Source organism: Chamaea fasciata, unplaced genomic scaffold (assembly GCF_029207755.1).
Source record: "Chamaea fasciata isolate MVZ Bird 193981 ecotype frontalis unplaced genomic scaffold, bChaFas1.0.hap1 SCAF_1, whole genome shotgun sequence".
NCBI lineage: Eukaryota > Metazoa > Chordata > Aves > Passeriformes > Sylviidae > Chamaea > Chamaea fasciata.
The window spans coordinates 53,242,867-53,256,600 of record NW_027094086.1 but is presented as its reverse complement, the minus strand read 5'-3'; the positions used below and the strand labels follow the sequence as shown (position 1 = coordinate 53,256,600).

Here is a 13,734-nt window from a genome sequence, read left to right as displayed (position 1 = left end):
CTACTGCCAGGACAGACACATCTCCTGCATCTGATGTCCCCTTAACAGATTTCAGCCTTCCTATAATTCTTTGTGTGCAAGCAAACAAAACCCTCAAAAGCTACACCTGTGAACAACCAAAACTGGACTTTCTTTCCTTCACCAAGCTGAGTTCACATTTTGACACTAGATGCCTAAGGTTACTTGGCCTCCAATTTTTCACACTGTTGAGGCAAAGCCTACTGAAAGCTGGGCATAGCAGCAGTTCAGCAAACTGCAGGAAACATTACTTTGTCCTTTAATACAGCTTGTCTTGGGAGATTATAACACTGCAAATAGTCACTTTAGAGCATACATGTACGTTATGCAAGACTAGAGTGTGTCCCTGCTGCTCTCCCCTGAACTCAAGGGCAACAAAATATCCAGCATCCCTTACATGTACCTCAAGCCCAACTCGATGATGACCTAGTGTCATCTTGCAACAGTAAAAACTGCAGAACTGGTGGTTTAATCCCTGAAAAAAGCTTCAGCTGCTTGCTCACAAGCCATATTCATTAAACCACGGCAGATAATTGAATGCTCAGGCAGAACTGGACATCAGATTCATTAAAAAATACATCAGGTTCTTTAACTGTGTGAGCTGTAATAACCTAAACATCCTGAAGATTTGAAAAAAAAAAAAAAAGAATGATAATGAAAAGGTTTTATTTATTTTAAGGGAAGCAAGGCTAAATCTTAGCCGCCTGCTTAGTAGTTGTAAATCTCCAACTAGACTTCATGAGAAGAGTCAGTCACTGAAGTAGGACTGAGGTTGCACTATGTAGTTCTGTTGTCAGCAGGAGTAAATAGGTACACTTCACCTCAATTCCAGTTTCACTCTAATGCCAGCACTGTTAAGGATTAAAACAAACAAATAAACAAACACACCCCACAGTCCTCTCACCTTCACCTTACAGCCCAGTCTGTTCAGAATGCAAGTAAATAGCCATGAAAAACAAACAAACAACCAATCCCAAAAATAACAAAACAGTGTCTTGATTGGTGCAAAAAATATTCCACTGGTTACAAAGCATGCAAGTTTCCAAGTATACTTATTCTCCATTTCGATTTGCTGGGGCAAAAACCTGCCCTCTCTCTCCTTTTGCCAGATTCTCAGACATTAGGCAACCATCTTTTTGTGGTGTTAAGAGCCTGTGAACATCCAACACTTCATGACTACGGCCTACAGGCACTCCCAAAGAGGAAAAATGTTAGTTTACGTTAGTGTACATCTCCCTACTATAACATTGTTACAATCAGAACTGGGCAAGAGAATGCCTTTAAGCAAAAGGATTCGACATCAGAAGGGCAGCTGTGGTCACTATTCCTGCCTGGATCTTGTGTACATGTCCTCTTCATCATATTCACCCATCAACTGCAACATATATGTTCCAGTGTAGAGAAGAAATTGTCCTGTTATTTGTGCTGCATGTGATAATAGCTGAAGCACTTTCCTGGAAGAAAAGTAATTTGTTTAAGCAAAAAAAAAAATCACCAGCAAGATTACATTACCCCCCTTTCCACCCACAACATTAGGATGAGTCAAGTCAATATATTTAAGAACTCCTCTCATTCCTTCTCACTTCTGAGATGGTCACTTTTGCACCTTCTTTAGAGAAAACACTTGATTGACAGAAAACTATTGAAATGTTGGCAAAACCAGAAATCACAAACCAGAATTCAATAAAGCAGGCTGACATCCTGCTAGACCCTTACAGGCCTTCTGCAAAGCCATCACTCACACCATCACAGTACTACAGCAAACAACGTTGCCTGGGAGCAGCATTCCTGCAGCATAAACTCACCTCATGTCTCACCTTTGTCATTCACTAATACAGCCCTGTATTCATCTTCAAGCCACAGATCAAACCTGATTAGATCTGAAGCTGAACAATCACATTACAGTGAGTAGTCAACAGCAAAACAGGTGAAGCAGGAAAATTACTGCTGGCCAAGCTGCAAGCCTTAAGAATTCTCAGTTCACATCTATTTTATTTTCTAAAAATTTGATAAAATCAGCATTCAAATATATATTGCTGTGTAAGAATCAGTACAAATCCATAGATAACATCAAGTAAGTACCAGAGGCTGACAACATAAACTGTGGATCCTCACAGGGGAAGAGACAGTCATATTTGAATGATCATTTATTCAACCTTCCATTCTGCAAGAAACAACAGGGACATAAGTACTGAGAGCTACATTTGAGTCTCATCCCCCAGAAGTTAGGAGGGTCCTCCCAAGTATGAAGCTGAGGCATTGGGAAGCAGTACAAAAAAAACTGGAACCATTCCAGAACTTGAATGGGATCAGTTTCTGAAGACACAGAAAACCAGATCAGCCTCTCTTCTGAAAAAAAAAAAAAAAAAAAAAAAAAAAAGAGCAGGAAGATTTTCTGAATTCCTGTCTAAGAAAACATACAGCTGTGAACCCTCTGCTTCTATTCACTTGTCCTTTGAGCTTAAGCAGAGAAGCAAAAATCTGCCTCCTACAAATTCATTTTTAACCCCACTGTCATGAAAGCTCTGCCGTTGAAATCCAATGCCTCAACATAACAGAATACCCTGTACTTAGAGCCTGTGAAGCCTTTAAAGAACACTGTACCCTTATTCATGCTCCCCACACGTGCCATTTCAGCATGTTCTTCCTCTGGCACACAGAACAGGCCAAGGAGCTTTACAGTTGTAAAGAAAGCTGCAGCTGGTGCTGGGCTTTGGAGCAGCTGCAGTGTGTCACTTGCACACAAGAGCAGTTGCCACTTAAGCCACGGAGCAAGTTATTTGTTGAGCTGGACATTCGATCCTACAGTCAGACAGGGGAACACCACGAGGGGAAATGCACTAATCAGACCTGGCAGGCTTCCAGCCCCTCCCATCAGCAACAGCTGCAGCATTTTTCAGTCCTTTTCCCTCCACGCTCTGCATGTGGGCTCGGGTAGAGGGCATCAGAGTTAGCGATCTGAAGTCATTAGCAGAGGGACTACACCAGGATCCTGACATCCTCTGTCACTGATTTAACGGCAAGCTGAGACAGGCCATGTCACTGCTGTGTTCAAGGGTACCCAAGGTTATCTCTTCTGTCATCCTGTTCTTTGCTAGCACACTGTCATTCCACCCTGACAGAGACATTTCCCGTCCAGCTCAGCTCTGTAACATAACAGAGCTTCCAGAAGAACTCCACAGCTACTTCAGCTGTTTGCCAGCACCGCTCCTTTCTCACCAGCTGCCCTGTCTTGGCAGGGAGGCAGAATTGTCACTTCAAACCCTCCTTAGCAGCACAAGGTCCAGTGCTGATACCCAGTTCTATAGCAGGCAGTCAGAGACCAGAGTTTGTTTTGGCTCGAGAGAGTTTGACAAACATAAGACCTGGAGGAGTGCAGCTGTCCAAGGGCGAACCTCTGCTTTGAAGAAACCCTAATGAAGTCAGTGTTACAGGTGGATGCAGCATGTAGCTGGATAATCACTTCATCTAGACCAGAGAGGAGTCTTGTCTACAGCCCCTCTACCATCCGTAGCCTCGAAGATTAAGGAAGGGACCACCCAAGTAGAGCAGGAGAGGTCAGTGAGACTGAAGGACAGGGAACAAGATCTGCATGACAATGCCGATCAGCATACCTGCATCAGGAAAGGAAGGACTGCTTAAAGGCTTCATCTAAAGTCTGCATGTCACTCTGGACAAATAAAAGATTCACTGATGACATACACATCTGTCTGTCAGGTCTGGTCCTCAAGTAATAAAATGCAGCACACCAATGTGTCTCAACCAGAACTCTACAAGTCAGGTAGAGAAACCTGGGGTTGCAGCTTAAACAGCTGTCAGAAGTACAGCACCTCTAGGAAGGGGTCTGAACTCAGGAGTCTTTTTGAACCAGGGCAGAACACAGCTGTTCTTGACAGGGCACCAGCTTTCAACTCATTGCTGAAAACAGTGGACTGGAGAGGTATTATTTTAAGACAGCATTTCCCGATAGCCAGCTCTACCAAACTCACAGCCCATAGCAGATCAGTCCTGCAGGAGACAGTGGTCCTTGACAGGCTCCCTTAGCCTGCCAAGAGACCACACTAGCTGGCTTAAGAGCAATGACACCACAGAGTCTTGCTACAGATGACAAGTCCACATTAAGAGGTGAGAGTCTCACCTCTCTTACATTTTCCTTTCCCTCCATGTAGCTCTAGTGGCGAATGTGGCAAACAGGAACAGCAATGTCTGAGCAAGCTTTAAGACCCCTGACATTAGATCTCAAATTCTTCTCATTTAGTCCGCTTGAAGTCTCCTCTTTGAAGAGCTTCTTTCCCCAGCCTCCTGCATTCTTCAGACAAACAAGTCAAGGAAATGTGAGGAAATTCTCTCAGCAGAACAAAGAAACCCTACTTACACCCTTTCAGTAAATACAAGCTGATAAAGAGTTTTGCCTTGGTGGAAACTTAAGATTCCATCATAAGCAAGCTATAGGAAGTTTTTTACCAGTCAGCTATCCACCTTACAAGGAAAGAGTCAGCATATTGGTCAGTAGGTAATAAATAACAAAAATACTGATTTTATAAACACACCTGCTCCACAGAACCAATAGCAAACACAGATTTTTGCATTAACATGTACACCTGACCAGTATAGCAGAAACACACTCACCTCAATACGCTTTTTGCTCCCATGCATTTGATGTCATATGAGATAGAGTAGATCTCATAGAAGGTTGCCTTGATGTTTAAGCAGCCAATAAAATCCTTAGGGTTCAGTTTGTACAGATCAAATGTGATGTTAGCTACTCCCATTTTCTTCTTTTTTCTCACAGCAACAACTCCATTTTTTGTCTGATTTAAAAAGAGAGAGAATTTGTACCACAACACAGGAAACTACAGCAAGACAATTATTAACAGTGCAGATCTTCAGAAGCAGCTTTGCTTATTCTAGTCTTGGGGCCAGTTTTTGGTCAGTTCTAAACCTGAACTGAAAGCATTAACACATAGAAAAGGAGGTCTGTAGCTTCTGCATGGTTTTTCAAGTCCTGAACAGGCTTTTGAAGTTTTCCAAAGAGACACTAAAATTCTGGAGTGACAGAGCATCTCCTGAATATTTATTTTCTGTAGTAGAGCTTCTTCAGACTACACTGAAGTCACTGGACAGTGCTCCTGCCATTTATTTATCCTGGTACATTCTGGCTGCTTTCTGAGGCAGCGAGATTAGGCCACCAAATATCCAGGATGACATCAGGTCCTTCTGCTTAGTCAGGAACACAATACTGATGAGCACTCTTGGAGACAGCTGCAAAGATCAGACATCTGTGAAAAGTCAGGGGCTCATTTCAAAACCTGGCTCACAACATCTCTTTCCTTCTACTTAAAAGAAACACAGGGAGGGAATCTCTGCTGATTAAGGCCAAGGGTTTAATAATGAGATTTTAAGAGGAAAAGCAAAGGAGAAATAGCACAGAAAGACATCTTCCACCTTAAATGCTCCCTCCTTTATTGAAAGCAGCCCTTGTCTGCTGCAGGGTGTGTGCTTCAAGAAAGGAAAAACAAAAAGAAAATAATAAAGAGAACCCATATTCACAGAGACATCTAGTGGATACACGGGATCCTCTGCTCAGCACATTCTGCTCAAGGTTAATGACCTGGCAGCTGCCAGGCTTTTTTCTGCATGCTAAATGAAGCAATAAAGTTGTGTAAGACTGGGCCTTTTTGTACTTGACACCCCAGCCCTCAGACAGTGTCATGATAAGTCAGACAAAGCTAAACACAGCAGTATATCATTAGCCAGCAATTTTATGCTTGTTTTACTTTGATAACCTCCTAGCTCCAGCAACAGGGTCCCCTATCAACAACAGCTTTAGTCATGTACAAGCAGTTGGTGTGCTTGGAAGCATCTCCCCACACCCCTCCCCATTAGCACCCAGAATATTTGGATAAAGCAGGACAGAGCTCCTGCTACACCCCAGGTGATTGGTGAAGCTGTGACAATCCCTCTGTTGTCACTCAGCACTTTCTGAAGAGGGGCTGCATTCAAAATTGTGCTGCTACAATGCCAGACAGGAGACAGGAGCAAAGTGGAGTCACACCCTGGCTGCAACCCCTTTTCTGCCCTTGGAGCTCATAGCCCAGGTGCAGAGCTTGATAAGCCAGTGAAGTATTTTGGGGAAAAGTGTACAGGCTGCCCACACTGCAACAGGAGACTGGGAAAACAGGGCCACATGATCGAGCTGTACTTGTGGAGGCACAAAAATTGTGTCCCTGCTTACAGCTCCACAGCCAGCTCTGCAACTGGTAGAAAAAATTCTGATACCATTTTTTTTAGCAACAACCATCTCATGGAAAAAGAGTTACGAGTTTGACTCTATGCTATTAATATATGGATTACTATTTCCCCATAAAAGAACTAATTGAATACTGAATTTACATGATTAAAAGGCTAAAGCAAGCCAGTTTTAGTAGTTCTTAAATATCTTGAAGAATGCAGACTAACATTAGGCTCTGATGCCAGCTTCTGGCTATTTGCAAAAACACAGGCATATTTATAATTATCATTAACTCTTACTGCCTTCAGAAGGCAGAACTTGCTTTATATTACTTTACTTGAGCATTTTTACAGTCTAATCTTTAAAGGCACTGTATTTTTTAACTTCATGGAGTCAAAGTCCTAATTTTCTTTATGTTAAAAAAAGGCTCAAGAACAAATATTTCTGAGCTTCTCCAAAAGCAGGATATTGTCCTTCTAAGTCTTTTCAGTTGTAATGTTTTATTTCAATTCCTGGTGGATTTTGCCAACAGATCTATGTCCAAACAAGGGACAATAAGAAATATGAACTTGATTTTTCATCCAGGAAGGCTCACCAAGGAGTTTACACCTTGCCTCTTCTGAGGAATTTTTCTTCCTCTTCTCCCTTCTTTCCAACAATCTTAGCAGCCACAAACATTCCTCCATCCACTTCTACTCAAATGAGAAAGAAACAGTCAACACTTACCGGTGTCCATTTCTGTCCATTTTCTAGAACCATGAAGTGTGTATTATCATCCAAGGACTTGAAGAACTCTTCTGTGTCCACAACTGTGCCATCTTCCTCCAAAACCAGGGTAACTATTCCAGCAGTTATAACGAAGGCATCTAAAGTCTGAAAAAAACCCAGGAGATTTTAGCATCCTAAAGAGAACCCATCATTTCATATTGAGACTTGCTCATCTGAAATATTCTCCTGAACTTCCCCAGTCATGGTTTTTTAGAAGAACAAGTCTGTGGGTTGTCTTTCTGGGATGCTGTATTTCCCCGTAAGTTTCAGTCAGAGTGGGACTGTTTGCTGTACCTTGCTGAGGAGCTCTTGCAGGCTGCTTGCAACAATTCCTTTCCGGCTGCTTCGGGAGGCATTGGACACACGGAAAGGCCGCCCTGCAGGCATGAGAGGAGGGAACAGGGTCTGTTTTGTTACTGCTCCTACAGATGCTCCCATGGATATGAAAGATCTAAGACAAATAAAAATTCAACATAGTTACGAAAACAGTTGTGTCAAGTACTGCAAGAAAGAGGAAGACGTTGACATAATCACATTATACGAGTAATTCACAGGTCACATTAAGACTCTTGAAGCTTAATTTCAAAACTAAATACTACACAGCCCTACAGATATGTTATCTCTGAACTCCCTCTTGCCCATGACATTTGGAAAGACCTTTAAAATTAAAACAATTTCAAGCAGACATGGGACACCTTTAGCTTGGCTGACGACAAGGTCACAATCACAGTGAAGCTGATGGGTTGTAAAACTGAATGCATTAAGAGCTGCTACCTTTTAAATTCAGTTACTTAGATAATTCTCTTTATTTCCAAGATAAACACTCAGTGAAATCCATAATTAATTGAAAGCAATCTTGTGTGTAAAGATATGAGTTTGTTTTAGGAAGACTGAGCATACTACCCATATTCAAAACACCCAGGGGCAGAATGCAAGCAGAGCTTTACGATATGGCTACACTTGACTTCCGAAGAGTCAAGGCACTTGTTTGTAAATTATATCTGCAGCCTATAAAACTCCACCTGGTTTTGAAAAACACAAAATAAGGGGCTTGTATCAGAAGGAGTTAAATGCAATCAAAGTTAAGATCCAAGTACAAAAATACATGGTGTTGGAGCAGGCTGCCAGCGAGGCTGGAAGAATTCAATCACTTCTGGAAATATATTTTAGATTTTTCTAGGTAATTGCATATTTATCTTAGGTAAACCAAGCACATAACACCAGTAACAGCCTATTCCCACACAAAGGTACAGACCTGCTCTCATCTACACCTAGTGACACTTTTTCTGACAAATGATAATGGCTAGGTCAATAGTCAGCTTGCCAAAAATGGCACTCTGCCCGACACCTGAGAAGGATTGATTTCTAAAGCTTTTAAAGGGAGGCAATATTTTGTCTTCCACACTCCTGGACTTTACCCTCTGTAAATACCTTTGGTTCCTTAATACTGAATTGTTCAGGAGTGGGAAAGCAATGTATCCCCATTTTGTTTTCCCACACAGGTGTAAAAAGTCAACTTTATGTAGGAAAATAAATTCTCAGACACTTTCACTAAGGGTAGAGTGAACTGGCAGCCTGTACCTGCAACCAGAGGGTGAATAGAGAACTTCCTAGAACAATGAGATGGTATAAAGTTACTCAACTCATGATGTCCCAGTCACACCTTTTGTGCAAATCCATACCAACTGCAGAGAATAAACATCTTTTCCACACCTCTTATCTGGTCTGTTACCATCTGTTCGGAATGCACAGAACGTCATTCTTGACTAGAATAGATTCAGATTTCAGCAAATAATTTGTTTACCAATCTCACTCTGAACCACTCTTCTGGGCTATCACCTTTCCTCTAAACAACAAGCTTACCTTCCTCAAAAACTCCTTGGCATTATTGGAGCTTTAATCTTTTTAAAGGAGGAGAACATTCAGCAGTTTTGTTCTAACTCATGCTATTACTTTGTTGCAAATCCTGGCTAAACTGTAGGTCCCTGGCTTTCAACATCTGGCATTTATACACATGTGGCTGATGGAAACCTCTGTCCTTCCTGTGACAAAGCTGGTGAGGATAAGCAGCCAGTTCGGCCTTCAGGAAACAAGCACTGTTTCATATTAAAGAGCTAATAAGCAGTATTCCTGCTGGTAAAGGGTGAGGGCCAGGGAGGAGGACAAGGAGACAGTAGCGCTGACAAGGGCATGGAAGCTCCACGGAAGGGAAGCCTGCTAGGACAGGCTGTGTTTGCCAATCTCTCTGCTGACTAAGTTAATAGGTCCCCAATCACCCCACTGGTTGTGGGCAGCTCACATTCTGAATCACTGAGTCTCTCTCTCAGGAAGGAAGCCTGCTCATCTACCTTGGGTCTGGTGAAACCATTTCACCATTAACACTTGATGTCAAAAATTGCAGCACTGGGGTTTCAAGAGCTTTCACAGCTGATTACACCTCATTGCCTCTCAAAAATTTGAAAACTTGCATGTAGAATAGTAACCTGAGCGATATATATGTGAGTACAGCGTTTGTGGGGTTTTTTTGGTTTTGTTTTTTTTTTTTTTTTTTTGCAAGGACAGTCAATATTAGTTCCATTGAAAAGTTTTCTTTCCCATTACTTAAGCCAAGTTGTCATTCACAAAAGACAAGGCATAGGGGTAACAACCAAAACATACATACTGACAAAGAATGAAAAATATTAGGGACACAGCTCATGGGCAAGACTTGATCTAACAGGGTTCACCCCAGCCAACTCTACAAGCCATGCTTTGAAGTGCTGAGCAGAAGTTTCTCAAGGAGTCAGGATCAATCACCTCACACTGCTACCTAGTTCTATCTAAAGTCACAGCAATAAAACAAACAGACTAATAAACCAGGGGTTACATTATCATCAGCAGACAGTCACTGAACAGGAAAGATCTTAAGAAGTTGTTTAACAGTAGTGAAATTTCACCTACATTTTGATGAAACCTGACAATATGATCTGTAAACTAAGCCTGCTTACGAAGAAGTGAGTCTGGGCTCCAGGGCAGGCTGAGGTTTCAGCCAATGAGGAGACAAAAGGCAGAATGATGAAAAGCAGCCAGATAAACAGAGTGTGAACCCTTCCATTTCTGGGCCTATTGCTGAAAGCTTGTTTTTATTTTGGGTGCCACTCTCCTTCCTAGACCATAGGCTCAAACAGGCCAGCCTACATTCACAGCTGTTACAAAGATCCATTCTTGTTGTAGCTGTCCTCAAAACATAGACAAACCAATTCCTGACACAGGGAACTCCTCTGCTAGACTGAAGTTACCAAAAAATAATTTCCTATTAAAAGCTGATCAAGCTAAGTCACAAAACAAGGGCTGAAAAGGAGCTAAGGTGCAGTTGGTTTTATTAGAAAGTTGAGTGACGTTTGAATGCAGACAAATCCACTGTTGGTTTATTATTCTTTAAAGCCAAAAGGATCAAGTCCTAGCTCTAAGAAGGAATCCCACATCTGTGGAAAATACAAAAATATTTTATGATTGAAAGATCAAATAACTTTAAACTCTAGCATCTTATCCAGTTTGTTTTGGATAACTACAATCTGCTAGAGAGGGCTTCACGAATGCTGCCACAAGCATTCACTCTAGTGTCAAAGCTGGTGGGAGAGACGAATTAATTTTTCAGGAGGACACAGGGATTAAAAGCCTGCCTTGAGCCCTGTACACATATTTCACTCTTTATCTTTGTTTGCAAAATGCCCCATATGTTTATCTAAGAATGTGGTGCAATGGTCTTCAGCCCCACTCAGAAAAACCAACGTTGCACAACACGCTCCAGGATACGGCACGGATTGATTTTTAGGTTAGGGTTCGCTGGCAAACGACAGCGGCAGTAACAGGGAGGCAAAACAAAAGAAAACAACTACAAAAAAACCCCCAACGAAACAAAAAATTAGGAAGAGGTCAGAAATTAGTCAGGAGACTTCGGGTTCAACCAGATGGCAGCGCGGCTCTCCTGCTCACACATGCACTGTAGAGCCGCCACAAGCGCAGCTGGCAGCGGACGGATTTCCGAGCAGCGTACAGAGCTGTAGGTCCATGGACGCGGCTGGCTCGGTGACAACATCACCGGGCTTGTGGTCCTGTTGTTCCCGAATCCCAGCGGCTCCCGGCTACTCCGGGACAACATGCTACCTGCAGGCAGCCGGCAGCAGCCTCGGGTGCCGAGAGGCCGCTGCGCCTCAAAGGCGGCTTAGGCTGCAGGGCTCCTACCTGTGCTTCCCTCAGCAGAGCTTCAGTCAGGCTCGCAGGGCTGCGACAGCGTCCCGACCTCCTTCTCCCACGCAGCGTCCATCGGGGTAAATCCCCCTCCAGCCCCGCCCGCACCCGCAGCGCGCCCTCTGCCCGGCAGCGCTGGAGCCGGCCAGGGCTGCTCAGACCCGGGCATCCCCAGCAGCCGGACCGGGATGGAGAAGGGGATGGTGAAGGGGCGGGAGCGTCCCGCACTCACCGCAGCAGCGATCCCACGCAATCCCGCGCCACCTCCATGGCCATATCCCGCCGGCCGCGGGGCAGCGACGGTCACGGCGCTTAAGTGCAGCGGGCGGGGCTCCTCCTCCGGGCTCGGCCCCTCCCTGCCCGCCTGCCCCCGGCGGCACCGGGAGCCGTGCCCGGGACAGCCCCGCTGGCGCTCGGCGCCTGTCCGCAGCGCCGGGGATGCAGCAACAGGTGCCAGGTAGCGCGCTTTGGGAAGGGATATTTCTTCAGGAAGTGCCGTGTGGTTTTACCTGGGAAAGGGGCAGGGAAGGTTTTGTTCAGCGCGTGCGGGGGATGCACTCTACACCTCAGCTAGTTACAGCTAATCTAGTAACAGTGGAAGCCAATCTCATTTGTGGCCTCCAGGCATTAGAGCAAATCAACAGATTAAGTGTCTCGGCTTCTGATTTTAGGGCCTGTGAATAAGCTTACAGCTTGGATTAATGTGTGCAGTAGTGGAGGTATTTGCTGTTACTCCTATGGGCAGGGGAGCAGTGGCTTCTGTTTACTATACAGAAACAAGGGCAGCGTTTCCTGTTCACATGGACACAAATCCTTCACAGTTCTTTTGGGCTCTGGGACCAGCTTCTGCTGTTTACAGCTGTCCAGCAATTATTGTAAAGGAAAAATAGAGCCAGAAGCATCAGGACCCGCCTCAGGCAACAGCCTGACATAGGGCCAGAATCTGCAGCAGGAAACCTTGCCACTGCTGATCAGGGAATGACTCCAGAAGCCCTTGCCACCAGCACTCAGGTTACCCCCAGGGTCGGGAATAATCAATTACTTGGTTGCCTGAATTGCTTTTCTTGTTTAGGGTAGAAAGGACCACTCAAGATACCTCTCGCTGTCCAGTTTTCTTTAGCAGACAGTCTGACACCTGCTAGATGTCTTCTTCAGTCCTCAGCATTTGGGGCCTTTACCCGCTACTAAGATTTCAACTTTTTAGGTTGAGGGCAAATTGTTTTCTTGGATGGCATCTCCTCTCCAGCCTGATAAAACAAATAGCTCCTTTCCTCACAGCAGTCTAGACCAAGAAACTTGGCCCTGGGAAGCTAAGCCCAGACTTTTATCTCTTCCTCCTCAAGCTACATAGGTCTTGCAGGAAGTGACCTGGAAGTGTAGGGATCCTTCTCATGTGTATATAACCTCTTTTTCCCCTGGACTCCAAACAGCCAGTTTCCTCCTAGATTTGTATTTTGTGGTTGATTGTGGGGCACATCTAATGTTGAGTCTGAAAAGCAATGCATTTTTAAGGAGTTTTTGACAAGGGTTTATCTACTGTCAAAAAACTCCTGTGTATCCTGCAGCTTTTCCTGTGGAGGGAGAAAATAAGGGAGAAGGTGCTGTTTTGTCAGATGGTCTGTCTCCTCCTCTGTCTGTGGAAGGGAGAGTACCCCTTAGAAATCACATGGAAATTGCAGTACAGGTTGGGATACAAATGTCTGGAGGAGGTGGAAGTTTTGGTCTGGCAGAAGATTAATTTTTCTCTCCAAAGTGGCTCTCCCCCAAGATCTCTGCTGAGACGTCCAACCAGTGCAGCAACAGCTCAGCAGCCCCCCAAGGGACAAGCAAGGCCTGCCACAGCTCTGAGGCAAGGGCTGTGTGTTTTGCAAGGACAAGCTTCTCCAGCAGCATCAGTGCTTCAATTTGCATGGCAATTGTTGTAACTAATAAAAACACAGATGCCTAACTAATGCAAGCATAGATGCACAAGAGTAACAGGAAAAGCATGTCCTTTTAAAGACTGTCCTCATCTGAAAAGGAGAAGGGTATTACCTGTAGTTTTACAAGCTGCACAAATACTCCTTACTTTTTTTTTTCTTTTTTTTTTTTTTCTTTCTTTTTTTTTTCCCCTTTTCTGATCAAGCAGCAGTAAAACCATCACATGGGTCAATCACTGACCTAGGGGTTGGGCTCCTCAGAAAGAAGCATTTTTGAACAGTAGCAACACAGGATACAGATGGGATGTGCACAGAACCTACTGAGGAAGAGTACAAACCACTAGCAGGTGCCAAAACTGCCAGGCCAGGGCAATCAAATGAGATGTCTTTAAAAACTGATGTGACAACACCCAGTATAAAGACAATAGCTGTAAGAGGCAGAATCGTTCCACTCTTTTACATGGAGAGAAAACAAACTGCAGGCTGAGATGAGGAGGCCAGAAGACGTAGCAACATTTGCTTCAATCATCACTGAACATATTAATCATGTAGGGGACAAAGTACATG

General features: G+C 44.0%; 1 protein-coding gene across 4 annotated transcripts; it reads right to left on the bottom strand.

Moving 5' to 3' along the window:
* Positions 1-667: 667 nt before the first annotated feature.
* On the bottom strand, positions 668-11,559 carry CIDEA (cell death inducing DFFA like effector a). Of its 4 annotated transcripts, none has more exons than XM_066183764.1 (6): positions 11,481-11,559; positions 7,313-7,469; positions 6,977-7,123; positions 4,648-4,829; positions 1,297-1,472; positions 668-857 (listed from the first exon to the last, which is right to left on the bottom strand). In XM_066183764.1, exons 1-5 carry the CDS (start codon positions 11,522-11,524, stop codon positions 1,340-1,342), a joined length of 663 nt encoding a protein of 220 aa, XP_066039861.1. In that variant the 5' UTR covers positions 11,525-11,559; the 3' UTR covers positions 668-857; positions 1,297-1,339. The 4 variants fall into 4 exon arrangements, with proteins under 4 accessions (XP_066039861.1, XP_066039851.1, XP_066039843.1 ...); XM_066183754.1 differs by having other exon boundaries at positions 1,315-1,472; XM_066183746.1 differs by having other exon boundaries at positions 668-1,472.
* Between the last annotated feature and the right edge of the window lie 2,175 nt (positions 11,560-13,734).

Excerpts from the sequence above, each read along its gene's own strand:
- CIDEA (XM_066183746.1), bottom strand. The coding sequence starts at position 11,524 with ATGGCCATGGAGGTGGCGCGGGATTGCGTGGGATCGCTGCTGCG. Across the intron at positions 7,124-7,312 it reads TGCAAGAGCTCCTCAGCAAG|ACTTTAGATGCCTTCGTTAT; the intron begins GTACAGCAAACA and ends GGTTTTTTTCAG. Across the intron at positions 4,830-6,976 it reads ATGGACAGAAATGGACACCG|ACAAAAAATGGAGTTGTTGC; the intron begins GTAAGTGTTGAC and ends TTTTTAAATCAG.